This window comes from Marmota flaviventris, chromosome 13, assembly GCF_047511675.1.
Source record: "Marmota flaviventris isolate mMarFla1 chromosome 13, mMarFla1.hap1, whole genome shotgun sequence".
In the NCBI taxonomy this organism is placed as follows: Eukaryota; Metazoa; Chordata; class Mammalia; order Rodentia; family Sciuridae; genus Marmota; species Marmota flaviventris.
The window spans coordinates 82,277,587-82,305,056 of record NC_092510.1 but is presented as its reverse complement, the minus strand read 5'-3'; the positions used below and the strand labels follow the sequence as shown (position 1 = coordinate 82,305,056).

At 36.1% G+C, this 27,470-nt stretch overlaps 1 protein-coding gene across 2 annotated transcripts in view; it reads left to right on the top strand.

The window, feature by feature from the left end:
• The window catches only part of Lpar1 (lysophosphatidic acid receptor 1), a 138,414-nt gene that overhangs the window by 70,736 nt on the left and 40,208 nt on the right, over positions 1-27,470 (top strand). For both annotated transcript variants that reach the window (XM_071600460.1, XM_027943027.2), the window contains exon 3: positions 13,671-14,418. In XM_071600460.1, the coding sequence (XP_071456561.1) occupies positions 13,671-14,418 (748 nt within the window). The remainder of the gene's footprint in view (positions 1-13,670; positions 14,419-27,470) is intronic.

The following is a 27,470-nucleotide window of genomic DNA, read 5'->3' as shown; positions in this document are numbered from 1 at the left end:
TTTTGCATGTTTTTCTTAGAACTTTCAAACATTCACAAAAATGAAGAATCATACTGTGACTCTCAATATAGCCACCATCTAGACTCAGTAGTTACTAGCATTTTGCCATAGTGTTTTACTTGCTCCCCTTTTTGGGGGTGGGAGTGTGAGAAGCATTTTAAAGTAAATCCTGGTAGCATGTCATCTCATCACAACCCTCACATATCAGTATTCATCTCTAGGAAATAATTTGTTTGCATAATTACAATACAATCATCACATTAAACAAAATTAAAAACCCTTTACTGTCACTTTTGTACTCAGTTTGTATTCAGATTTCTCTACTTGCTTCTCTGAAAAGCATTTTTGCAGTTAGTGTGTTCAAAAACATTGATGAGATCAGTTTATTTATCTGCACAAAAGCATTTAGTGTCTTATAAGGTTTAAGAATATAATTCCATTTTTCTACTTTATTTTCTAAATAAAGAAGATTATATTGATAATTAGACTATTTCACTATTGAATATAAAATTGAGACATACACAGAAGATTCTAATATAAATAAACTATTACAGTGGTTGCAGTTACTAAGTTCTGTATCTCTAACATAAGGAATTATGGATATCTTCTGATAGTGCTTTCTTTTAGACTAATGCATGAATGATAGCATGAAGAACTAATGCAGTATGAGTTAATTGCTATATGAAATTTCTGGTGACACATTACAAAGACATAGTGTGGTCTGACACCCTAACATGCAATTGAGAAAGAGAATGCATAGGCTTAGAAACAGATTTTGATTCAAAGTGAGGCCATTGTAGCTAAAAGGCCTTTCAATATAAGTATCTCTTTTAGCTTTATTTTTTTAATAAAAAATAAAATAATGGAATTAAAATAATGTGTACTGTGCTCACAAATTTAAATGACAAAACATCTGCTCAGTGTTTTGTATAGTATCAACCCCTTTAATAGATACCAGGTATGCTAGTTCTTTCCATTTTCCTACTGATTATTCTGAGAGTTCTTTACAGAGAGAAAGTTGTTCCTGCTACATATGGTCTGTGTATATAATGTGCATATGTGTTATGCCAGAAGATCCATCAAAGGATAAACACTCTACAGAAAACTCCAATGTATTGCCAGGAATAAATGCATATGGAGATAAACATTGAGATTTCTGACTTACTCCAACTTGAACCATGTTTCTATTAGGAATTAGATTTGTTCTCATATTGCCATTTAAATTCATTTATGCCCCTTCTTTGTTTATAAACTCAGATAAAGTTAGAGAGGATATCTTCCTTTGGAATCTGAGAGCACATTTAAATTTTCTTTTCATAAGATAAAATGTACAGGATAACCTAGGGTAAATCACAATGATAGCTTTCTTGTTTGTAGATTTTTCTTTCTACTACATTTTTTAATTGGCTTAATATTTAATGATTAATAGAGTTACACCTCAAAGTGTATGGTATTTTCCTTCTTACTGCTCATATTTGTGTTTTGTCTGTTATTCTTTTCACACTCCTAGGTTCACCAGATACTTTTATTTGAACTTTTCTTGCAGATTTGCCATGAATAAACATAAAGGTAGGACAATGGCCTGCTATTTTTACCATAATCCTAAGAGTCCAGTGGTGTAGCTCAGTAATAGAGTGCTTGCTCAGCATGAGAGATGCCCTGGGTCAGATCCCTAGCACTGCCCGCCCCCCCCCCCCAAAAAAAATACAGACACATAAATAATAAATAAAAATAAAAAAATTCAAGATCTGTAACTTGCTGTAATAAAACTGTCATGGAAAAAAAAAGAAAACAAAACCTCAGCCTATATTTTCTGTGTGTTGGTACTGCCTTTTGCTAATTGTATAAAGTCACTTAAGCACTGTCCTTAGTTAAACCTTCCCTTTTCATAAATGATTGTTCAAGCAGGCTCAGGCTGAATAGAAGTGAAAGTGTGTTGATATATACTGCTTAGCATTAGAAAAGGCTGTGGCAATAAAGCAACTTTCAAAGATTTAGACAACTTTTAGCTAAAGATCAAATCCTGCAGAAAGAAGAGTAGGATGTGGTTGTTGTTGAACTAGGTGGCTTCCTGATTTCAAAGGCAGAATGTCCAGCAGGTGATTTCAAAACATATTTTACTTAAGTGAACCTCCACCAGCCAGCACAGGGAGTTTTTGTAGTCTTAGTTCAGGCTTGGGAGGAAGATTGGATTCAGGTATGAGCCTTAACTCTGAGGGCTTTGCATACTCTAGAACTCTACTTAGCATTATCTTAATTGTGGTTGATTAGGTTACAGAACAACCTGGCAAAATAATGGAGGGCAGGACCCAGCAAGAATTCCAACCAATGGCCCAATGGCTCGGGTCATAGTTCAGGGTTTACCTTTTGCAGACATGCTGGGTTGTGTAGAGATGACATGGATAGGTGTAAATTCCACCTCTGTGAGACATGTCCTTGCAGAGAGACTCAGCTGCTGCTCAGCCCACTGTCTCTTTCAAGAGTAGCTTGGAACACTAGGACCATCAAACCTGTACATGGGCCAGGTACTGTTGCGCACACCTGTAATACCAGAGGCTTGGGAAGCTGAGACAAGAGGATCACAAATTCAAAGCCAGTCTCAGCAACTTGGCAAGGTCCTAAGCAACTTAGTGACACCCTGTCTCAAAATAAAAAATTTAAAAAGGGCTGTAGATGTGACTCAGTGGTTGGGCATCCCTGGTATAAAAACAAAAACAAAAACAAAACCCTGTACATGGGAAGTCAATCCTGTGGCAGTGGAGAAAGAAAAGGCAGAAAAAATAAGGTGGCAAATGATAGGGAACATAAAATATGAAGATTATAGTCATCTGTTACACCATTATATTTTACTGTTTCAACTGATGCTTTAGGAATATACATTTAAGCAGAATTCTTATATGTACTTTTTGCCTGAATTTTTTTAAAAGGTTTGGACAAAGAGGAGGCTAATTCTATTTTAAATATTACATGCTGCTTTTTTTATTGCATATTTTATGGTTTTCTCTAACCTAACCACAGAAAAAAAAGTATAGTTTATAGAGACACACAATGTTGTAATAAAAGAGCACAATAAGGTAATGTAGTAGAAGATGTTAAACACTGAAAAGAAGCATATAACCCTGTCTTTTAAAATCAAAATGGAACAAGTTGATAAAGAAATATACATTCTGTTATTAGCCTGTACACAGAATGGACTAGAGGGAAATAATGTTTAATTTTTCTCACAGGACAAACTGCAAAATCATTTTGATCTTTTAGTTCAAGAGTGAATGCACTTTAGAGATGATATTTGGTTTATGAAGGTTTTAAGTCCTTTGGGTTTTGATTTAAATTTTTCAAAAGGACACATGTCACAGTAATAGAGTGACGGATCCTCCATCTTAAAAGAGGGTAAAATTTTTCCCTTCATTTTAGAGGAATTTTACATGCTCTCTCCTTCCTTCCCCTCTTTTTGAATGGCTCAGACTGAACTAGATTTTTTTAAAAATAAAATACATTAAACACAATGAAACATGTAGAATTATAATACCATAATGTATTCATTACACAGCTTTTATTTTGATTTAACTTCTTCATAATTTTTTGGACTTTAGTAAATAAAACAAATGAATAATTACAAAGTTGAAGTGCCTGATATTCCTTTCCAACTGTTTACCACCCCTTTGCCCAGAAAACTTAATATCTATCATTCTCTTCACATTTGATTGTAGATATATAACTATGTGAGAAAAATATAAAATATCTGTTGTAGATCTCTGCAAATTTTTCCCAGTCATAAGGATAGTATACTGCAGGTATACTTGTGAAATTGCTTTAGTCACTAGTATGTATTATACCCACTTTGCTTAACTGCCTTTTGGTAAATAAAATTCTTTTTGTTCTCTTTAGGCACATGTGTGATTATACTCTAGCCAGGGTTAGAATTTTCAAGCTAGTGTATGAACATGTCCAGTTTTAGTGGTTTCACCAAACTATTTTTCAAAGCTATTGTACTGTTATACTTTCACCAGCACTGTATGACTGTCCTTGCCAACTCTTGATTTTTTCAGAGTTGTTAACTTCTGCCAACCCCAAGGAAATAAATTGGATCTCACTGTAGTTTGTATTTAACTTTCTGTGATGCCCTGTCCTTTCCTCTTTTTCCCCCTTATTTTACTGGCCTAACAAAACCACTAGTGCATGTAAAAGCACTTGAGTTAACTTTGTTTTGTTTTTGTTTTAAAAGGGAATGTTTCCATGAAATTTGACAATTTACTATACGTGTTTGGTAGCCACCTTTTTTTAAAGGAAATTAATTCTCTTCTAAGTCTAAATTGCCAAACTATCATGAAAGTTATTTAAAAAATTATGTTAAAAGTTATAGCCAGGCATAGTGGTACATGCCTGTAATCCCAATGGCTTGGGAGGCTGAGGCAAGAGCCAGCTTTAGCAATGGCAAGGTGCTAAGCAACTCAATGAAACCTTGTCTCTAAACAAAATATACACACAAAAAATAGGACCGGAGTATATAACTTGGTTGTTGAATGCCCCTGAGTTCAATCCCTGGGTACCCCACACCCCAAAAAAGTTATAAAACATGTTTTCCATGTCTTATGACAAATGACTTTCTTCCTCTCCTTAAATTTTTTGAAATGGTTAATTATATTAGCACATTTTTAAATGTTAAATTATCTTTGGATTCTGGAATAAACTCTACTTAACATATACATACCCTATGGTTATCTACATATCTCTAGGTTATCTACATATCTACATCTATACACATTGCTGGATTCAATTTACTTGCATTTTATTTAGGAGCTGTCATTTACATTCTTAAATAAGATTGACTGGTGATTTCTTTCTCTCTCTCTCTCTCTCTCTCTCTCTCTCTCTCTCTCTCTCTCTCTCTCTCTCTCTCTCGTAACATGGTTATGTTGGTTTCTTACAAAGGTAACCAAATAAGCTTACAGAGACATTTAAGATGGGAGTGGAGGCATTGGAGTGAAAGCACATTAAGGGAAGAGAATACCTTTAGACTTTAAACCAAGTGTGCATATTCACCTATTAAGGAATATGAATGGAAAGTATAACTCTTGAACCTGCAGTAGTGGAAAAGGGGGGCCACAATCTGTTCAGCTCAGTTTGGGTTCATTCATTATCTGACACTCCTGGGACCTGTTCTGATTCTTCTGCGAATGCTCATGGTTTCCCTCCTGTGCTGTTATTCTTTTGGAATGATGAGTTCATGATCAGTGAGTCTAACTTGAGAGAATCCTGCATGGCTACACTGTGAGGGCTAGGCACATAGACGAGGAAGGGTTATGGGAATATCATGAATTCAGGACCATGGTTTGTATTAATTTCTCCTCTTGTTGAGATCTCAGAATTGAGTCTAATTTTCCATAACAAGCTTTTGTGATTTATATGTTTGAGGTCATGATTTCTTAAGAGACTCTTTTTATTTTACTTATTTTCTAATTTGGAGGCTAAATTAAAACTGACCTGTTCCCTTTTCTCCGAAGTGCAAAAGGGTAGATTATTGATTTTTCCTGATATACCCTTCTCTTGATGTGGATATCTTTAAGAGCTCTAGCTTTATGGGTGGATATCACTTCTAATTCATTGCCTCAGTCAAGGCCAAGGGTTTCTGTTTCCTAGTAGTGTTTAAAATCTTGTCCCTAGAGTCTTTGATAATCTGCTACTAGGGCAGCCTATCACATGGTTTGCAGTTTTCTTTTAGCTCAGTGATGTATCTAAAAGTCTATTTTTTATATTGTATCGAGCACATTGTAGGGTTTTTAGTGATTTTTACCATTCTTCCTCTTGGGGACAACACAGAATTCTCTGGAAATTTGGAAAGTGTGATGATGATGATGATGACCACCTGTTCTTAGCCTGGTGGACAAAGGCTATGACAGAGAAAAAGCATTTTCATTGACCTACAATTGCTATGTTTTCCATAGTTGCTTTATGCATATTTATATGTTATACTGAGGTTCTTTGTTGCTTTATAAGTGATACTTGATGTACTTTTTCAGATAAGCTTTTTAAAATTTGCATATTCTTCAGCAATTGTAAGGAGTCTAGGTTTAATACCTTTTGGAGTTTATCAGTATTGTTTTGGGCCTCTCTTCTACTTTTAGTGGGAAATCATAATTTTTTGTTTGCTTGTTTCTAACTGGAGACTCTAAGAAGATGAGAAATATTTTTCTTATCTGTAAATTTAATGGTATTTGAATAAATTCTGTGCTACTTTTCTAATCTTTATAGGGGGAGGAAGTATGTCAAGGTCTGATTATTTTGCATTTAAGAACTAGAATTGAAAAGGTTTTAGAGAGCCTTTATAGAGAGTGAGATCTCAGAGGAGTTATGGAACTTGATGAAGACCAAGTTAACTGGTGGGCATCAAAATCTGGAAGAGACCTGGTTAGCAGAGGCCATATATCAGGTCCTCACCCATGTCATTGTTATGCTTTATCAGAAGAGGGAACAGTGTTGGCCTGATTTATACCTTGTTTCTGTTTCTTTCTCCAGGATAGATTAAAACCTCTCTTTTAAGAAGAGTATGTCAGTAGAGTACATATTTATATTCTTACCTGAATACTTACTAACTCACATAGGTATAATTACTAGTCTGTGAATTTATGCCAGGTGTTCCCTTTTCCTCTTGGTTAATGAACATGTCATTGTTCTGCAGGAGATTAGAAAGTGCATCAGATGAACTGAGAGTGGCTCTACTACAGTCAGGTGTATCATTTTGGTGTCCCTTGAAGGCAGGCATCATGCAGTCCATGGTATCACAGAATACTTGGTATTCTGTGAATGCTTGTGAATGAATAAATGAAGTGCACAATGAGGATGAATAGCCTGTATGCCCCTTCAGAATTTAGGTTTGGCAGAATTGTTATGACTTCCCTCACAGATAGGATGAGGTAGACTTCTTAGATTTGGAACTCTCTTCTCTGTAGAGCAGCCCTTGAGCCCTGCTCCCAGTCATCCTGAGATGTAGTGATTAGAGGACGAACAGGGCTCCATTGTGGATTTTTTGCCATGGAAGACAATTTAATTTTCTATCTTATCTGTATTTTTGTTTCTTGGGCAGGGCAAAATTTGATAACTTCTTATAGCAGAAATTTCTAACTGTAGTAAGTTGAATTTTAGAGTAATCTTTTTAAAAAATATTTACTGTGTTTTATCTGAATATATTTTTGTTTTCCCCTAAATTTTTTATAATAAACATTGCTTTTCTAAAGAGAAAAAGAAAATCATTTCTAATCTTTTAACTTTTAAAAATTTTTCTTTTTTAGTTATATATAACAGTAGAATGTATTTTGACATATCCTACCATTTCTAATCTTAACTAGATAAACGATACAAATTTGCCATTTTACACATTGTTCATCCTTTCTCCCTTTTGTATTCTGTTTTTCTCCAGTAATATGAAAAGTCACCCTACTTTATTATTTAATTTGGTGGGTTTTGAATCAGCATATTTTAAATTTATTTTGAAAATTGTCACAGTTTAATGTTTTGCTTGTTTACCCAGTAATAAAAGAAATTTACATATATTTACATTCTGCTCCCTGAGTTCAAGATCTTATTAGTATCTTTAGTGATTTTTTTGGTCCCAGATTATTATTAATATTTTTATAGGTATAATTTCTTTTAAGGATTATTGTGGATATCTGTTTTATAGTCATGTGAAAACAGTCATATGCCTTGTAGGTTTCCATGCTTGCTGCCAGTGTTTTTGCTCTATTGCACATGTGCTTTTGTTGTTTTGGTTTTTTCTTTACTTTTCTCATGACTTATTTTTATGGATATTTTCCTTAGGAGCTAAACACATATGATGTTATTTTCTGCACTCTGCATGTCTGGTACTGTTCTTTTTGTCCTCATGTGAAAACATCAGGGTAGATGAATGTGGGGCCTTCCGGATCTCAGACATTTTCTCCACAAAGTAGAGAATCTGATTGTGTGGGTCCTGTCCTTAGGAATTCTATATCAAAAGCTTATAGTTGTTCTGTTCTCTCTCTTACATATGTGATTCAGTTGTATTCTATTTAATTGTTTCTCTATACTCCTAATATTTTTTTACCCTGAGATTCCAAAATCATATCAAGCTATATTTTAATTGTTTTTAATTAACTTTGTTTTGTAATTTATATAAACTTAAACCAGGAAGCTGAAGTCTTTTTCCTTAAGCAATAACTTCTCTTTATTTGGAGCTGTGTTTCTTCAGCTCTGCTTTAGTCGTTCTTGGATTCCCAGTAGGACTCAAGTTTTTCCTATGTTCTTATCATCTCTGACCCTCTTTTCTGAGTGCTAGGTGAATTTATTAAGTCTTCTATCTGCCATTTCCATTTTCTGGAATTTTTATGTTATTGCCTGTGTTGCTGTTTTTAATTCAGAAATTGTTTTTCAATTTGTTCGTGTAGGCACAATGATGACTTTCAAAGATATTCATTACTTAATCCTCAGAACCTCTGAGTAACCTACCTTACATGGCCAAGGGGACTTTTCACATGTGATTCTGTTAAGAGTTTTGAGAAGGGGAGATCAGCCTGGATTATCCAAGTGGGATTAGTGTAATCACAGTGTTTCTTAAGAATGGAAGAGTGAGGCAGCAGAGTCCACACAAGAGTGATGCGCTGAGAGAAAGACTTGACTGGAATTACTGGCTTCTGATGGTAGAAGGGGCCATAAACCAAGGAATGAGGGCAGTCTGTAGACATAAGAAAAGAGTCTTCTGTAGAGCCCCTGGAACGGAACATAGCCTTGCCAGCACCCTGGTTTGATTTCACTTTTTACTTCTGATGTCCAGAACTATAAGAATAAATTTGTATGTTCAGCTGCTAAGTGTATAGCATTTTATTATAGTGGCAATATGAAAGTAATTCAATCTCCATGTAGTTTTTACTGGGATTTTTGTTATCTCAATATGACTAATTTTATTTTTAACTCTAGTACCCTAAGAAAGCACATTAAGAATACAAATCATAAATATTCTATAATTTAATCTTTCTTTTTTCCCCTCTCTTCTTCTTCCATAAGTCTGCTATAGTGGGAGGTGCTGGGTATCGAACCCAGGTACATGTGCATCTGAGGCAAGCATTCTACTGCTTAGCTATATCCCCAGACAAGATTTTAATTCCTAGTACATTTTTCTGTTCCTTGAGTATTCAGTTGGTAATTTTCATGAAATGCAGAGTTCTTACCCAGAATCCTCTTTGTATAGAATTTTAAATCTAAAATAGACTTTATATATCACTTAGTCTGTTTTCCTCATTTCACAGAAGATAAAACTGAGTTTCAAAAAATAATGTTTTATCACTATAATATAGTCTAGTATTTATGGTGTCAGGACTCAGTTTCTTTCTTTCTTACTTTTTTCTTGTACCAGGGATTGAAGGGGCGCTTAACCACTGAACCACATCCCCAGCCCTTTTTTTTATATTTTATCTGGAGGTAGGGTCTCATTGAGTTACTTAGGGCCTTGATAAGTTGTTGAGGCTGGCTTTGAACTTGTGATCCTCCTGCCACAGCCTCCCAAGCCTCTGGGATTACAGGTGTGCACCACTGTACCCAGCTCAGCACTCAGTTTATGAGAGAACAAGAATGGGTAGAACTGAGTCACATGTTGTCTGCTGATTTAGAACCTGAAATCCCATTGGGGAAAATCACCAGTTTTAAATATCTTAGCATATTATGGCTCAAAATGGTATATTTTTTTTTTAACTTTTTACTTCATTATCCTTAACTGTATAAGTTTAAATAAATAGAAAAAAAACATAGTTTTTATGTTTGGAAAAGGTTAAGAAATTGCACATATCCCTTCTTGATTTAGTAATTGGTTTTCAGAAATTGGAATGCTGTGAAAATCACATCAGCTTGATATTTGACTTAAAAAAACTCTTTGTCCAGAGAAAGTACATGCTTATAGGGGCTAATAGAAAAACATAGTTGTACATTTATATTTATACTTTCCGTATATTCTTTGAAGAAAGAAAACTTGGAAATTATGAACATTTTTGTAGTTGTATTTAATGTATTAATGTAGCTAACATTTCTTTAGCATCAAATCCATCTGACAGTTGCTATTATACAACAATGAAACAGTATTTGTATATTTAATCTTCACTTGAATAGGATTTCTAACCCAGTAGAGGAGGATCAACTGAGAAATCAGTGGAATATAAATTAGAAAATATTTGGCTATAAAGGAGAAACAAAATCAAAACTCAAAGGAGAACCTGAGATTGTGGGGGACCTTTGTTTTTTAAGAGAAGGCACAGCCTTAATCTGGAATGTTCGTAGGAAAGAGTAGTAATGGAGGGAGGAGAAAGGGAAGAAAAAGAGAGGGATGATAATGGGAAAGAAACTGAAGACAAAAGAGAAAGGAAGTAATTGATAGAACAGGCTCTTGAAATGGTAGGAAGCAATGAGATTAGTGCACGTGGGTGGCAAAAGGCACATGTTCTCTATTGTTCCAGAAGAGGGGTGAAAGAGTTGTGTATTAAATGGGTAATTTTTTTTTTTGTGGGGGGGAAGTGTTCCAATCTGATGGTTTCAATTTACCTCTGGAAACTGTTGATGAAAAGAGGGAGAGGGACTCAAAAGTTTGAGAATATTAGGTAGTTTAGTGATTGTGCAGAATATATAGAGTAATAATTAGGGGGAAACCATATCGTCACATGGCATAGATTACCAGTTGAGGAGAGACATGGTAAACTTGTGCTGGCATCAATCTCTAAATGTGTGAATTTTCTCCAGGCTCTCTCAGAAGCCTTAGTACCTGTGGAAGTTACAACAAACTTGGATTTGTCCAAGACTGGTGTTATTCAAATATATTGTTTTGGAAGCACAGTGCGACAAAGAAGTTATAAAACCCTCTGTTCCCTTTTCTAATAGTTCCAAAATTCATGAAGCTCTAAAATTAAAGCTTTATTGTCACGAGCCATCCATGGGTTGCATGTGGGTCACCGTGCTTGGAAGCCTAGTGGATAGAAATATCTGGTGTCTCTGGGATGACCAGTGGACATTTTCTCTGGTCAATTGCCCAGAGACAGTGTGAATTTCTATCCCACTCTGCCATGGCCCACACAGCACCTGAGATAGGTGTGACGTACCAAGATGTCAATCAACCTGCAGACTGCAAGACATCATGAAGTAAGACTTCACCCTTGAAACCTTATTCCTGCCTTTGATTTACCCCCTTAAATAAACACCAGAGCCATCTTTTCTTTGTCTAGTTCTAGCACCCATGTGGACTAGATCTATCAGGGGCTTTGCTTTTATAAATATATTCCTGAATATTTGTGTTTTGTTATACATTAATTATTTGAGACTTTAAGTTTTAGTTTTAACTGCCCAATGAGACGTTGGTTATCACCCCCATTAGTTTATAACTCATTTGGTAGCAAAACTCTGAAATAATTTACCTGAGGCTATTTATAGCCTTCACTTATCAAATTTAATATATATTCATATGTTTTGCCTCACAAATCAATATGTGTGATTATGGAGTGCTGCCTCAGCCTCTACTGGGGATGCTATACATGAAATATGCACATATAACTGTTCTTAAAACCAGAAAAATTCTGAATTGTGAAAGACATCTGGCCCCAATTTCTTCAGGAAGGGACTGGTTCCTGTGTTAGCAATAAAGAAGTTGAAATGAATTATTATGGAATTTAAGCTGGACAAGAGAAAAGGAGAAGGTGGGAAGGGTATTTCATTGGGAAAAGTAGAAGGGTCAAGGAAATAGATAATTTCATAGAATCAAGGTTCTTCTGGGTGTGGTGATGCACACCTGTAATCCCAGTGGCTCAGGAGGCTGAGACAGGAGGATTGTAAATTCAAAGCTAGCCTCAGCAACTTAGGGAGGCCCTAAGCAACTTAGTGAGATCTGCCTCAAAATAAAAAATAAAAAGGCCTGGGGATGTGACTCAGTGGTTGAGCACCCCTGGGTTCAATCCCTAGTACCAAAACAAACAAACGAAAAACCTAAGTACTGGAGTTCCAGTGAGATAATTTGAAGAATAGGAAATCATAATGAGCAATTAGAATTTCACAAGTATTTTCAAAGGGAGTCAGTTCTAGGTGGTTGCAGGGTATGACCATTGCTGTGGGCGGCTGAGCTGTAATAGAAGAAAAGGTCATTAGAAATGAGGTCAAGAAAATGAAAGGCAAGAAAATTAGATTAGCCAGAATAATGACAAGATATAGGGTAGATGGGAACACTATAAGCCAAACTCTCTGATATCTAATGGGTGAGACACTGTGAAAGGTACATGAGATACTATGAGGAGCAAAACAATGTCCTTACTTTGCCCCTGGATCTGTGGATCTTTAATGAATGGAAAAGTAAAGAGGTCAATAATTATACAGCATGTTATGTATAATGGTAGAAGTGTGATCTCAAACTATTAAAGTCTAGATAAGGAAAGAGACTTTATATGTCTGGACATGTCCAAAGACTAGCCACTTAGATGTTTTGAAATTTTCCATGTTTTGTAAACATGAAATGCATAACCTATCAATATTCAGTAGAATATTTTATCAAAATAGTAGTTAAAACTGTCATATTTGCTAGGTAATTTACTAGAAGCAAAGCAAAAAAAAAAAAGGCAGAATGTGCAGTATCTTCAAGAAATATTTTCTATATTTAGAAGTCTCAGACAAACTTAAGGTTTCAGGCAGAATGATTTTTTTCTAGGAGATGTGTAATTTTCTGGTTTCTTCTCTGTTACCTTTTGTTTTCTAATTTTGTTTTAGTTTTATTGACTACCCTTATTATTCTATTTTAGACTATCTCAATCCCTTCTGGATTCAAGTGAGAGTATAAATAATAAGCAAATATATTCTGATCACTGATGCTGAAAAATAAGTTAACATGTTATAAAGTTTTGTCACTCCACATTTGAAAAGATATACTTCATCTAATCTAAATATATTCTACTTCTTGTAGAGTAGTGTCAAATATCAACTGTTCCTTGGAGGTTACATTAGGTCCTCCAAAAAGAAGTTGTTCTCTAGTATCATAGGTTGGTTGATGAATGCTATTCTGGGGCTGAGGAGTCTTGGGGGTAAGCTGTGCTGACCACAGGAATGTTGAGCAGCAAATGCTGGCTTTGGCCAGAGAACCTTTGATGCATAGTGACCTCTTTGAAATGTTGGAACTGATGGTGCTTGTGGGAACCTGCATTACCAAATGTCCATCACAGACTGAACATACTATGTGAGAATAGAAATGTAGAATAATAGGGCAATGATACCCTATATATAAACCACCTCTGTTTACAGATTCCCTAAATAACAGATGAAAATAGATTTTACTATGGCAAATAGTTCAATTGCAATGTTCTGCAAAAATTTTGTCTGTCTCGTGTATTTTAAGCAAGATTTCTGGGCCATGTGGCTTTTCTAGTAGACTTCAATGACATGCAACCACCAAGCAGAGACCTTGTCATTTATTTAACTCCAACTTTCTTTAATCTTGTGGACTGTGAGAAACCTTAGGGTATGAGTATAATCACAGGATGTTATGCAGGATCAGATTTTCAAATTCTTTGCTTTTGTTTTCTGCTGCATGTACCAGAGAAGTCTCATGTTATCTGTACATCTTTAAATTTGGATCTGTGGTTTCTTTTTTCTCTTTTCATCATCTTTCCTCCTTTTTCTTTTAGTTCACAGCCATGAATCAACCACAGTGCTTCTACAATGAGTCTATCGCCTTCTTCTATAACCGGAGTGGAAAGTATCTTGCCACAGAATGGAACACGGTCAGCAAGCTGGTGATGGGACTTGGGATCACAGTTTGTATCTTCATCATGTTGGCCAACCTACTGGTCATGGTGGCAATATACGTCAACCGTCGCTTCCATTTTCCTATTTATTACTTAATGGCCAATTTGGCTGCTGCAGACTTCTTTGCTGGGTTGGCCTACTTCTATCTAATGTTCAACACAGGCCCCAATACTCGGAGACTGACCGTTAGCACATGGCTCCTCCGTCAGGGCCTCATTGACACCAGCCTGACAGCATCTGTAGCCAACTTACTGGCTATTGCAATCGAGAGGCACATTACGGTTTTCCGCATGCAGCTCCATACACGGATGAGCAATCGGCGGGTGGTGGTGGTCATTGTGGTCATCTGGACTATGGCCATTGTTATGGGTGCTATACCCAGTGTGGGCTGGAACTGCATCTGTGATATTGATAATTGTTCCAACATGGCACCCCTCTACAGTGACTCTTACTTAGTCTTCTGGGCCATTTTCAATTTGGTGACCTTTGTAGTAATGGTGGTTCTCTATGCTCACATCTTTGGCTACGTTCGCCAGAGGACTATGAGAATGTCTCGGCACAGTTCTGGACCCCGTCGGAATCGGGACACTATGATGAGTCTTCTGAAGACTGTGGTCATTGTGCTCGGTAAGTTTTGTCTTGACTATAGCTTCCTTTATGGATATTCAATGTCTTAATATAAACCACATTAGATTATAATAGCAGTAAATAACAATGTGAATATTCACCTGATGGAAATGGTAGGAGACCCTCAATGTTACACAAAATTACACATAAGAGGTTGTGAAGGGAAAGTGTGGGGGGGAAACAAGGGAGAGAATTGAACAACAGCAGATGAGGTAGAGAGGGAAGATGGGAGGGGAGGGGAGGGGGGATAGTAGGGGATAGGAAAGGTAGCAGAATACAACAGTCACTAATATGCCATTATGTAAAAATGTGAGTGTGTAACCGATGTGATTCTGCAATTTGTATTTGGGGTAAAAATGGGAGTTCATAACCCACTTGAGTCAAATGTATGAAAGATGATATATTATGAGCTTTGTAATGTTTTGAACAACCAATAAAAAAAAAAGAATATTCACCTGGTGCATGTGCAGGAATTATGAGGGGATGAGGTTAGCTCTATATCAAATGTCTGTGGCAAAATCAGCTTACCAGTATTTCTGCAGTTACAGAATTATCTAAAGTTCCGTGTCAGTGCTATAGGATAAATGATGATGATAGGGAAGATGTCACTGAAGAGTTTGGTTATCTAGTATTGAAAGCACCACAATATGTAACCTATCAGATTCATTTAGCTTTTGAAGGATTTCTTAGAACCTAAATTATGGAACTTTGCCTCACAGTCTCTGTATTACAGATTTTCAGGTAGAATGCTTTATGTAGTATGAATGGCTTTCATATATAGTTATTTTTATTAGTCTATTTTAACTAAGTTGTTATTTATATTCTATGATAATTATTACCTTATAGGCAAGTTTATCAAGGTTTCATATAGAGTTAATGAACAAAGATTGGAATTAATGACATGTTGTGACAGTCACCCTCATGAACATTTTATGTTTTTAAAATTTATCTCTTTGTAGTAATGGATGTTAATTCATATATCTTGTTTGAAAGCCAATATTTTATTCTTTTTGTAGACTCAAATAACTTTTTGCCTTTAAATTTAAAGTATTAGTTTTCCTAGATGAAAAAGTCATGGTGATTATCAGGGATGTATGTTTTCATACACTTACCTTCTCAGAAAAGAATTGAAGAATATCTAGTAAGTTCTAGGCTCTGGCTGGCCTATGTTATTATTCCCACCTAAAGGACAGACACAAAACATTTCTTTTGCAGCTTTGAGTGCCCATTTTGAATGTTAACTTAATGAGAATTTGTTTAAATTAAATTATATATTCTCCATGGACTATATTCAGATTAATGTTTGATCATATTTTTAAAATATTTTTTAAAAACTTGAAGGGGTTGGGGATGTATATATCTCAGTAGTAGAACACTGGCCTCGTATGCACGAGGCCCTGGGTTTGATCTCTATGACTGCAAAACAAGCACCTTTTAATTCATTTTTTTTCCCTACAGAAATTCAGTGAGTTTCTATAATCCCTTTTGCTCTTTAGAAAGCAGGGAATGTAACCTGGGATTTTAACCAAGGAAATGTAACTGGGGATTATGTGGTTCTTCTGAAATTCTGGGAGATAAAGCCCTAATTATCATTAAGTGAATCAGCAAATTGGTTTGTGCATTGACACATTCTGTTTTGATTAGGGAAAATACATTACAGAGATCATCTCTGGCTGTATTGATTAGGACCTTTTGTAGACCTTTAAGAATGAGAACTAGGCCTTGGAATTGTTGGTATAACCAAAGCCGTGTCTAACCAACTGGAATACTTAGGCAGTCTGTCCACTGGGGACCATAACATCTCAGATGTCAGATTGTCTTATTCTGCCCAGTTTCCCTGTATGTTTAATTATCAATAAGATTTTGAGCATCCTTGTGCCACAGAGCTTATTTTCCATGATACAAATGAAAAACACCTTAGTTACCACAGATATTATTTTTGTATGAAGTTAAGTAACATGAGACATTTTACTTCTGTATTAACTCTAATGTTTTCTTGCTAATGGTCTAAATGTTTGATGGACACTTTTCATATGCATGTGCTTTTTCTTTTATGACATCAAGTGCTGCTTGTAGTTTATAGAACCACCAGCGGTAAATGACTGCTGAATTTGGACTATGAACCTGCCAAGTTCTTGTTTTAATTTTGACCTTTGTGTAATGTCTGGCATAGTTTGTTTTGCAATATAATTAATGATTCATGTAAACTTAACTTTTGTGCCTCATTGGGTTGTTTTGCAAGTTGAGATAATTATTTTGAGTGCACTGTAGTGCACTGTACTTTCAGTGTACTTCTGCCCTAATCACCCTTTCTACACCTGCCACCACTGCACAAACCCAAACCTGAAAATGGCAGAAATGATATTGCCCTCTGAGATATTAAACTTTGTAATAGACTCTAGAATGCAGTTAACCTCTTCTGGAATTAAGAACATTATTTCTTCAGCTGTGAAAAAAGAAGAAGTTTTAGTGGAAAACTCCACGTGAGGTGAAGAAATTTGATAGGGCAAGGTGGGAATGTGATTGTAATATAGGAAGCAGCAATTCAATAAACTGAGAAAAATAGTGAGAATGGGAGAATGGGCAGGATGTGGATGGGAGTGGTTGGAAAGCTTAGAATAGGGATTCCCCAATCCTAAACAGCCGGCTGTTTGTCAAGGTGATGCCTAAGGCCATTCCATTCACTTAGTGTAGTACTCCTTGCTTGGGTTGTGTCCCTCCCCATTGTTATATGGTGAAGACCGGCTTGTAGATACAAGAGTTCTGTTCTAGAGTTCTGTTCTACGCAAAGCTCAGCTCAGTGTAAACTTGTCTATTTACAATCTTGCTTGTCCCCCCCCCCCACACCCATACACCACCACCACTTTGGCTTGTGGTTTCTAATGTCTAATATCTTCTTTGCTGGATTGTCAGCTTTGTCAAGGATGACAGGGATTGTAATGCTTTGTTGTCTGTGTTCTCACATTGCTGGCATAAATAGGTGATCAGTACATAATTGATGAATGAATGGATGTGGTGTTAGAATCAAGTTTCTGAGTCTTCAGAACTGAAGACCAGAGAGAACCATAGTGAATTCACTTTGGTAAATGCCACTTTATTCAACTGTACGGGAGCCAGACCTGACTAGACCTTTATTACCTGTGCCTTCTATTCAAAACTCAGCAGCTTGGAGAATGGCTACAGTGCATGCTCAGTAAACAATACATTTGTTTCACTTTCATTTATTCTGGGATTGATTATGGTTTGATTAACCATGCGGAAAGCCTTCAGTTTCCACTGTTACTATGTCAGAATGACCTTTAAGACCTGTTCAGTATTCATGATCAAGAGAAGGGTTTGTTGGGCAACAACTGAATTCCTAGGAGTCAATTTAAAAATAAAAGCATCTTTGAGATTTATACTTATAATACCAGTTGGTAAGCATGAGGATAAGTTGGTTTTGAATGAATACTGAATCTTAATAATTTTGTCAAGTAGTTAAGTAGCATTATCATGTGCCCAGTACAATTCTACATTACAAATTAGTAATTGTAAATAAAACCCCTATGGAGTGTAGGTACCATTGTTGATTTGTCATCCTTATTTTCCAGGTGGTAAAAATTGAGGTACAGAGAGGCTAGGTAACTTGCCCAAGGCCACACAGCTAGTAGGTATAGGAAATGGGATTCAAATTCAGGCACTTGGGGTCCAGAACCTATGTGTTTTCACTTCCATGCTATCTTGGTTCTCTAGAATAAAAACAACTACTGCATGCTGCATTTTTTAATAAAGTTTGAACAGCAGTATGCCATTACGTTGAAACATGGTGATCCCATTAGTTTCCATCAATACCGCCTGGCCCTGCATGCTGTTTCCACAAGCTGAGAAAGCTTTAAGGAACATTCCTTTCTCTTCTTTCACAGCTGATGACACTCAGGGCTCTCATTTCATTTGCCTTTTTCTATTGTCTGGTGTTGTAGCACAGTAACTGACAGCTTCTCACTGGGGGAGTGTTCTGGAAAGGTGTAGTTCACTAGAGGTTCATCATCCAGTGTGAGGTCATGGCGCCCCTCCCCAGGCCTGACTTCTTTCCCTACTTGACATTTTACCAAGAATTTTTTTTGAGTCTGTTCCACAGTTGAAACAGTGGCAGTCAAGCTGTTCTTCCTTATTTGACCACAGGCTGTCTTGAGTTTTAAGTCCTTTCCTTTCTGACTCTTTTCTTTATGGTGATACTTCTATTGGGGAACGTTAGAAAAGAGGAAAACTAGAATTTGGCAAGAGAAAATAGAGTGAAGAGGATTTTGCTTTTAAGCCACAGCAGGTACATAAAGTAAAATAAACGCAGTTCGGGCTTCTCTCTTTGTGGAAGAAGAGGGAGACACTCGTTTTCTGGTCTGATCTGTTTGGGCTGGAACTGACCACCTCTGAAGCTAAATTACCCTTTATTACCTGGTATCCTGTGCCAGTCAGTACTCAACCTGGTTCTTCATGTGTTGTTTGTATCTTGCACCAAGGAAAGTTGCATTTTTCCCCTTCTATATTGAAACTACCAGGTTAAGAGAGGGTAAATAATTTGTCCAAGATCATTCTGTTTGTAAGTGACAGAACTGGAATGGTGTAGACCATGACCTTCAGCCACAGGATTTTGACTCTTTGGTACTTCTATTTCCAGTTTATTTCAACAAATATGATGTTACGAGCTAATTATGTGCTAAGGGGTAAAAAGGTGGATAAGTAAAATTCTTTGCAAAGCTTCTGTTGTAGTAAAGGAGACTAAGAAAGTACTGCAAAGGAGTTGGGTCCGTGTGCTTACAGAGGCAGTATTACATGTTCTTGATGGGATGTGGAGGAGCTTGTCATTTTACAGTGTGGGGTTGGAGGAGAAGGTAGGCAACAGCATGAGCAATGATTTTTACCTCTGAGGAATTGAAAGAAGTCAAGTGTTAAGCCAGGGTATGCTGGATGGGGTTTTGACTAGAAATCTTCATAGCACACTAAATAATATAGGCTTCAGCCTGTAGGTGACAGAGCTGATGAAGATTCCTCAAGATGAACCCAAACCAAATTCTTTACAGGTGGAGAGGTTATGTGATGAATTGTCAAACTGAGACACTTTTGATAGTGAAAATAGACACTAACTGTTTGGGATGCTGGTAAAACAGACATAAACCAAGACTGTTCTGAGCAACCCTCCTTCTAGGCTTTGCTTTCTGTTTATTTGTTTTGTATATTCTTTCTGATACTTTTGGTTTTTCAAACACAGAGCTCAACACTGGGCTTCTTCAACTTTGTAAAAGTGATAAAGAAGTACTTTTTATAAGGGAAGTGATTTAGAATTTCATTCTGTCTACCTCCTTCATCATACAGATGAAGAAACTGAATCTCCCAACTTAAGAAATGTGGGTGTGACAATTCACAATAGCAAGACTGTGGAACCAACCTAGATGCCCTTCAATAGACGAATGGATAAAAAAAATGTGGCATTTATACACAATGGAGTATTACTCTGCATTAAAAAATTACAAAATCATAGAATTTGCAGGGAAATGGATGGCATTAGAGCAGATTATGCTAAGTGAAGCTAGCCAATCCCTAAAAAACAAATGCCAAATGTCTTCTTTGATATAAGGAGAGTAACTAAGAACAGAGTAGGGTCGAAGAGCATGAGAAGAAGATTATCATTAAACAGGGATGAGAGGTGGGAGGGAAAGGGAGAGAGAAGGGAAATTGCATGGAAATGGAAGGAGACCCTCAGGGTTATACAAAAGTACATACAAGAGGAAGTGAGGGGAAAGGGAAAAATAATACAAGGGGGACTAATGAATGACAGTAGAGGGGGCAGAGAGAGAAGAGGGGAGGGGAGGGGAGGGGAGGGGGGATAGTAGAGGATAGGAAAGGCAGCAGAACACAACAGACACTAGTATGGCAATATGTAAATCAATGGATGTGTAACTGATGTGATTCTGCAATCTGTATATGGGGTAAAAATGGGAGTTCATAACCCACTTGAATCAAAGTGTGAAATATGATATATCAAGAACTATGTAACGTTTTGAACAACCAACAATAAAAAATTAAAAAAAAAAGAATACAAACAAAAAAAAAGAAAAAGAAATGTGGGTGTGAGTTAGCACATGACCCTAGCCAGGATGCATGATTCCTGACTTCCAAGAAGGCACTGTTTTTGCTGCAACAGTGTCTCCATCTTGTTCATCCCAGTCTCACTTTCCATCCCTTTCTTTCTTGTGACCATCACCATGTATTTATATACAGGATTTGGCGTAACACTATAGAGTTAACTGGCTACTAAAGAAAGGGTCTTCTTGAATTTGGCCTCTTTATAGCTGGTAGTAGCTATAATGGAGCATTGACAAAAAGACATCTGAAACTAAATAGCTTGCAGATTAGATAGCTTTTACACTTACTAGCATCATTGCCTTCCTTACTAACTTCAGTGTATTACTGTTTTTCACTCAAGTTTTTTAAATTAAGTGCAGGCTTTATCTTGTGGTGTGTGTGTGTGTGTGTGTGTGTGTGTGTGTGTTTTCTCACATTCGTTGAGGCAGGATGCCTCTGGGATTATCACTGTGGCATTAACTATCTGGGTGATTCACTGCAAGTTACTTTCTCTGTGTACCTTTATATGTGGGAAGAAGTTGACCAATTTGATTTCCAAGATTATCTGGGGTCCTATTTATTATTCTATAAATAAAATTAAAGTCAGTAACTCCATGGGCCAACCATACAGAGCTTTCTAGTGGAAAACTTAGAAATGGACTTGGGGCAAAAACAAAAGTCTGTGGTTGCTCTTTGCATAAATGGTGCATCACCTTCTTTAATAATTTGCTTCTAGATGCACTAATCCCATTGAAGAGTGTGCTATATTTATTGAGGGATGTCTCAAAGAAGTGAATTTCAGGGTTACTTTATTGTGGAGAGCCATGTGGCAGGAAGAGAAGGCTTCCCAATTGGCCTTGTTACTAGGGGACAGGAGTTGACACAGAGTTTTTTTATTCTCTGGCCACAGGTGACCAAGCTACACATCCTGTTGCTCTGACAAGGAATTAAAGCCATCCAAGTCTCCTCAGGTCTCAGTGCCATCCTGTGAAGGACTCTTTGAGGAAGAACCTGTGGGAATATTCATGAGAGCCTTGATTGTTTGGCCAGCCAGTAGGCTGGCTTGGCCCTGTGGGTGGTGGCCAGGAGACTCACCCTGCAGAAGTCCCAGGATATTGCTCAGACCTCAATCCCCAGGCTCAGGTCAAAAAAGAAAACAGCTTTCAGACACCAGCTCTTTATACCCTTTTGTTGCCCATCTCCATTCAAATATTTAACTCAGAAGAAACTTCTAAACAGAAATAAAAACCACAAAACCACATGAACCTAACAGAGTTCCTTGTAAGGTGTGGCCCCAGAGGAGCCAGGACATGAAGTTCTTTCTCATTTTGGGTTAATGGAGAATGATTAAGACCTTGTTTAGCAGAAGCTCTGAATATTACAGTTATTTGTCTTTGTCACTAAGGGAATAAAAGAAAGATTCCTTAACTGTGGTGACTGCTGAGAATCACTATTGCCAAGAGATTGAGAACTTAGATTTGGAGTAAGATAGGCCAGTTCAAATCTTGGCCCCTGACTTACTAACTCCATAATCCTGAGGAAAATTATTCTCTGAGCCTCAGTTTTAGAATTAATAAAATAAGGCTGGAAGGACCCTTCTCCTCAAGTGGTTATGAGCATTAGACAAACTGTGGATATAAAGCACATAGTTCAGGGTCTGACTTGCAGAGAACACTTCCTAAACACAAACAAGGAATATCATTACTGTTAGGTCTGCCCTCATGAACAACTTTCCCTCTTTCTCTCTGACACACATCCACACCTATCCACACTCCAAATGCACTATTATATGCAACATAATGGTTCAAAATAGTTTATTTTGTGTACAAATGGTGCTGCTTCATTTCTCTGACATAGTACAAAAATACTATTGAGTCTTAGCAGATGGCTTTAATAGCAGGTTATAAATTTTATTCTGAGTGGCCATTGCTTTTCCATAGATGAGTCTGTACCTCAGTGTTGCCTATATTTGTTGAGCCCCAGCCCTATGTCTGAAAAGTCTTATTAGCATCACAGGAATTGGCAGTTTTGACTTGTTAACTCTCTGCAGATGATTAAATGGTGTGAACTACTAAAATGAATTTTGGAACAGAGCAGGCCATTTTATCAATATCTATTAGAAAGTCATTAGCTCCTTCAGATATATCTGCAATACTTAAGGTACAGCTAGTAACCCACAAATTATTTTCTTTTCTCATGTCTGGAATATATGAAAAAAATATCCCATGGGTAGAATCATGAGACCTTACTGCTGTCCTTCACCTGGTCTAGCTTCATAGTGTGACCACCTATGAATCTGTTAGGCTAAATTTCATTACAATTAACCTAAGAAGAAAAGGGATGTAAGCTGCTTCTAATCTCCCTCTACTGCCTCATGAACCTCACTGTGGACATGTCATGATGGCAAGGCTTTATCTTCTTAGCGCCTAGCACAGAGCCCCACACTTAGCAAACTTTCTATGTTTATTGAATGACTAAATGAAATATGCTTCTTATTCTGGATTGGCAGTTTTTCAGGTTGTCTAATTACAATAGAAATTTACTGGTATTACCTGAAATCCAGTGTTGTTTTATAGTTTTGTTCAAGGATATTTGTTATGAGATGGTTATAATAAAGCAGTTCCTCATCCTATCATGATTAAGTTCTAGTATGAACTTTGTATGATAGTTTCTTAACAAGCACATACTAAATATCTGCTAGGTCCTTGTTAAGAAGTAGGGATACAGAGGTCAGTGAAAATATGGGCCCTGTTTTCAAGAAGATCTCTTCTTAGTGGATGAAAATATATAACATAAGTCAACACAATACAACATGGAACATAGGCACAATATAACATAAAATATGCAAGGTGTGGGTGGGGGGAATGCTGTATTATTTAGGCAATGTCTGGAAAAGAGTTGAAGGTGAAAATGGCATGGGAATTAATATCTTAGATGGTATGTAGGGGTGTGCCAAGTGAACCCAAGCCAAGAAATTATTCTTTACACAGAGTGAAATTTTCAATCACTTCCCTGTATTGCAATTATCATATCACTTATGTATGATAGTAACCTTTGTTAGGCATGCAAATCAAAGTGTAAATTCCTGGCAGTGGGAATATTTAATAATTTTTCATAATTGTCACATAATATTTGCTTATAGTTTTTTGCCTATACTTTGCACTGGCATAATATCCATTTTTTTAACTGACCAAAGATAGTAGATTAACATCATCAAATTAGTTATGAAATAAATAGATTTTCAGTGATTACTAACCTATAAGGAATGGGATGAAATTTCTGTATGTGCAAATTAATGTCCTTGGAAAATAAGAAAATCTCTGAGGGACTTGATCATTGCCAGGAGAAGTTGACACCTGTATTTGAAGCATGATGGAAATATAATTTTCTATGGTGTTTTATAGTCTATATTGGTCTAGAGGGGCAGGAGATTTCAGAATGCCTGTAAATGGTTATTGTTACATTTAGAAATGTACAATTCTATTTTCAGGGGTTTATATTCTTTGGGCCTCTAAGGATCTTAATTCCCAGATATAGATGGACTAAATAAGAACAAATAGAGGATACTCAAACACATATACCCGAGTTGCCAAACTCAGCACATAAAAATTATCACCTAAGCCATATTATATGGTTGTATATTACTTAACAAGGGGGATACATTCTGAGGAATGTGTCACTCAGCAGTTTCATCATTGTACAAACAGAATAAACTTACACAAACCGAGACAGCTATGGCATCACAAGGCACATCTTATGGGGCCATGATTGTATATGCAGTTTATTGTCAACTGAAACATTGTTATGTGGCATATGACTGTACTAAAAGACAGTATTTGTTGTTTATATGAAATTCAAATTTAGCTGGGCATCCTGTGTTTTATTTGGCAACCCTAGCATGCATGCATGTACTCATATACACATGGAGTATTGATTGAGAGAAAAAGCATTTTGGATGGCAATCAACATACACTATCTTCCTTGTCTTACAGGATTCCATATTATCCTGCATATATAGTGCTTAGGAATTTCACTCACTGTCTTTAATTTTTATTGTGAGTTGTCTAGAAATAAATAAAAGGTACTACACAACTTATAGAATCTTATATTTGTTCTCAGAAATTATGCTTGCCTATGAAATGGATAATGTGGTGTTCCTCTAGGTCAAAACTGAATGCTTTTATTACATATTCTTTTTCATGCTTTGAAAAAGCATTTTAGTGTGATTTGTTTTTTAATATAAGTAATTGATTTTGTTCTTGTTTGTACCTTTCTTCCCTCTTCTTTGAGGTCTAAACTGTAAAGGCCTGCACCCCAGAGAAGCTACCTTTTATTCCTGTTAGTGAGGCTGATAGTGTCTAGACAGAATGTGGTCATGGCTCTACCTGAACTCTGGCAGGTCTCCTCACACAATAGAGGACTTATTGTGATGATCCAAAGCAAATATGAACTTCTAATGGGGTGACACAGCAATAACAGGGTCTTTTTGAAGAGTGGGATTTAATCTGGCCTTGGGAGACTGGAAATTCATGGCTTCACCTATTTATCCTGCCAGGCAGACTTTTGTTTACACAGAGAACACTGCATTTTAAGTAGGGCTTTCCATGAGTTCATTCTCAATGGGCATTTCTGCACTTCAGAAAGCTTCTCTTTATGTGGCAGGCGTGAATCCATTCGCTGGAGTTATTTTCCTCTCTCTTGGGAGAGAGAAGATAGCCTGTAGGAGTCTAGCCTTAAAGGACCTACAGAAGAGACCCATGAAAAAGTCCAGAAGCTTTTGCTGAAGCTAGCAAGCAATTTACCCTTTTACACTGAAGGGATTTGCTCTGTAACCTTGCTGAGCACGTGGGTTCTTTTGTGTATTGGTCCAGTTCCAGAGGAAAAGCCAAGCTATAAATCGAGGAGCTGGAATCAGTGAGTTTGTCAACGAAAGCAGAAGCAGCCGTATTTAGACATCCTTTAAGAAGTGTGTGTGTGATCATAAAATGGTCAAATAAACTTTTTGTAGAGATTAGAACACTAGCTTTATTTAATTTGGCAAATTCTTGTGTTTTGGAGGAAAAGTGAAGATGTTTTAATTAAAAACAATTTCTGAGGCACTATGCATATAGTGTTTACAACTAATACATGACAGCAGTTTAGAAGAAAATACTGTAAACCAAATTTGTTTAATAAGTCTAACTATAATACATGAGACAATAATGTCTTTAATGAAATTTCCTAATATTTTAGTACAATCTAATTAGTTCTAATTATCATTTTTATTTATAATCTAATTATCATTTCAACAAGAAGTCTGTCACTAAAGCTTTCATAGATTTTTTTTTTCATTGTATTGATTTTATTTTTTTAAAATACACAACAGTGGAATGCATTTCAATTTTTTAAAATTTTATATTTGTTTTAATTAGTTATATATAACAGTAGAATGCACTTATATACTTTGATGTATCATACATAGATGGAATATAATTTCTCGTTTTTCTGAGTATACATATTGTAGAATCACATTGGTCATACAGTCACATACATACATAAAGTAATAATGTCTGTTTCATTCTACTATTTTTCTTATCCCCACATCTCCTGCCTTCCCCTCCTTTCACTTCCCTCTGCCTAATCTAAGGTAATGCTATTCTTTTTTTTTTTTTTGCATTACAATTTTTATTACACATATATACCACAATTTTTCATATCTCTGTATATAAAGTAGGTTGATACCCAATTCATGTCTTCATACATGTACTTTGGATAATGATGTCCATTGGCTAACTTAGCATTATCTTCTCCAAAACCATCCTTTTACCTGCAAAAGCCATGATTTCATTCTCTTTTATTGCCGAGTAAAATTCCATTGTGTATATATACCACATTTTTTAATCCATTCATCCACTGAAGGGCATCTAGGTTGGCTCCATAGTTTAGCTATTGTGAATTGTGCTGCTATGAACATTGATGTGGTTGTTTCCCTGTAGTATGCTGTTTTTAAATCCTTTGGGTATAATCAGAGGAGAGGGGTAGCTGAGTCAAATGGAGGTTCCATTCCCAGATTTCCATATTGGCTGGACCAATTTGCAGTCCCACCAGCAATGTATGAGTGTACCTTTTCCCCCCACAACCTCTCCAACACTTATTGTTGTTTGTGTTCATAATAGCTGCCATTCTGACTGGAGTGAGATGATATCTTAGAGTACTTTTGATTTGCATTTCTGGGCTTTCATGAATTTAAACCCTAACATTAAAGTTAGAAATAGGAACAGAAAGTACAATCTAATTTAAAAGTATTGATCTGTCTATAGTATATTACCTAACAAATGATTTATTATTTTAAGTTCAGTGTGTTGTCACTCAGCAATTACTGATTTATAACTTTGATAATGATGTTTGTATCTTCAATACTAGGTAGCTTATTGAAATCATGGGATATTTTGATAGATTGTTTTGATTAGACTTTGGGGCATTTTTATACTATCTTTATAAACATTTGAATCAGAATTAGAGTAACATTGACTGACTTATTGACTTGTTGAAAATATTAATTTTACTTTAATCCTTTCAATAACTTAATATATAGTGCAGTTAAAATATTTTTAGTTTGTTATATTTTTCTTATTTAACTGAAATATTCTTATGTATCAAATACTTTTATGTAAACAATACAAAGAAGACAATTTTTTATCAGATCTCGAAGCATGAATTGTGACAACTAAAGCATCTGCCACTGTGAATGTTTATTTTTACTCTCTCTTATTTGCTTTCATGCTAAATTTATAAAAAATTTAGTTCTTCTTTTAAAATTTTAATATATAATAAACCTTTTTCTGTACAATTTGGCTGCTTTCAATTTCATCTTTAATTTTTCCTACCATTATTGACTTTTCCTGGGTCAATATTTTTAGTTTGAAGAGTTTTTTAAAAATTTTTTGATGATTATAGTTATCATTTAAGTTCTT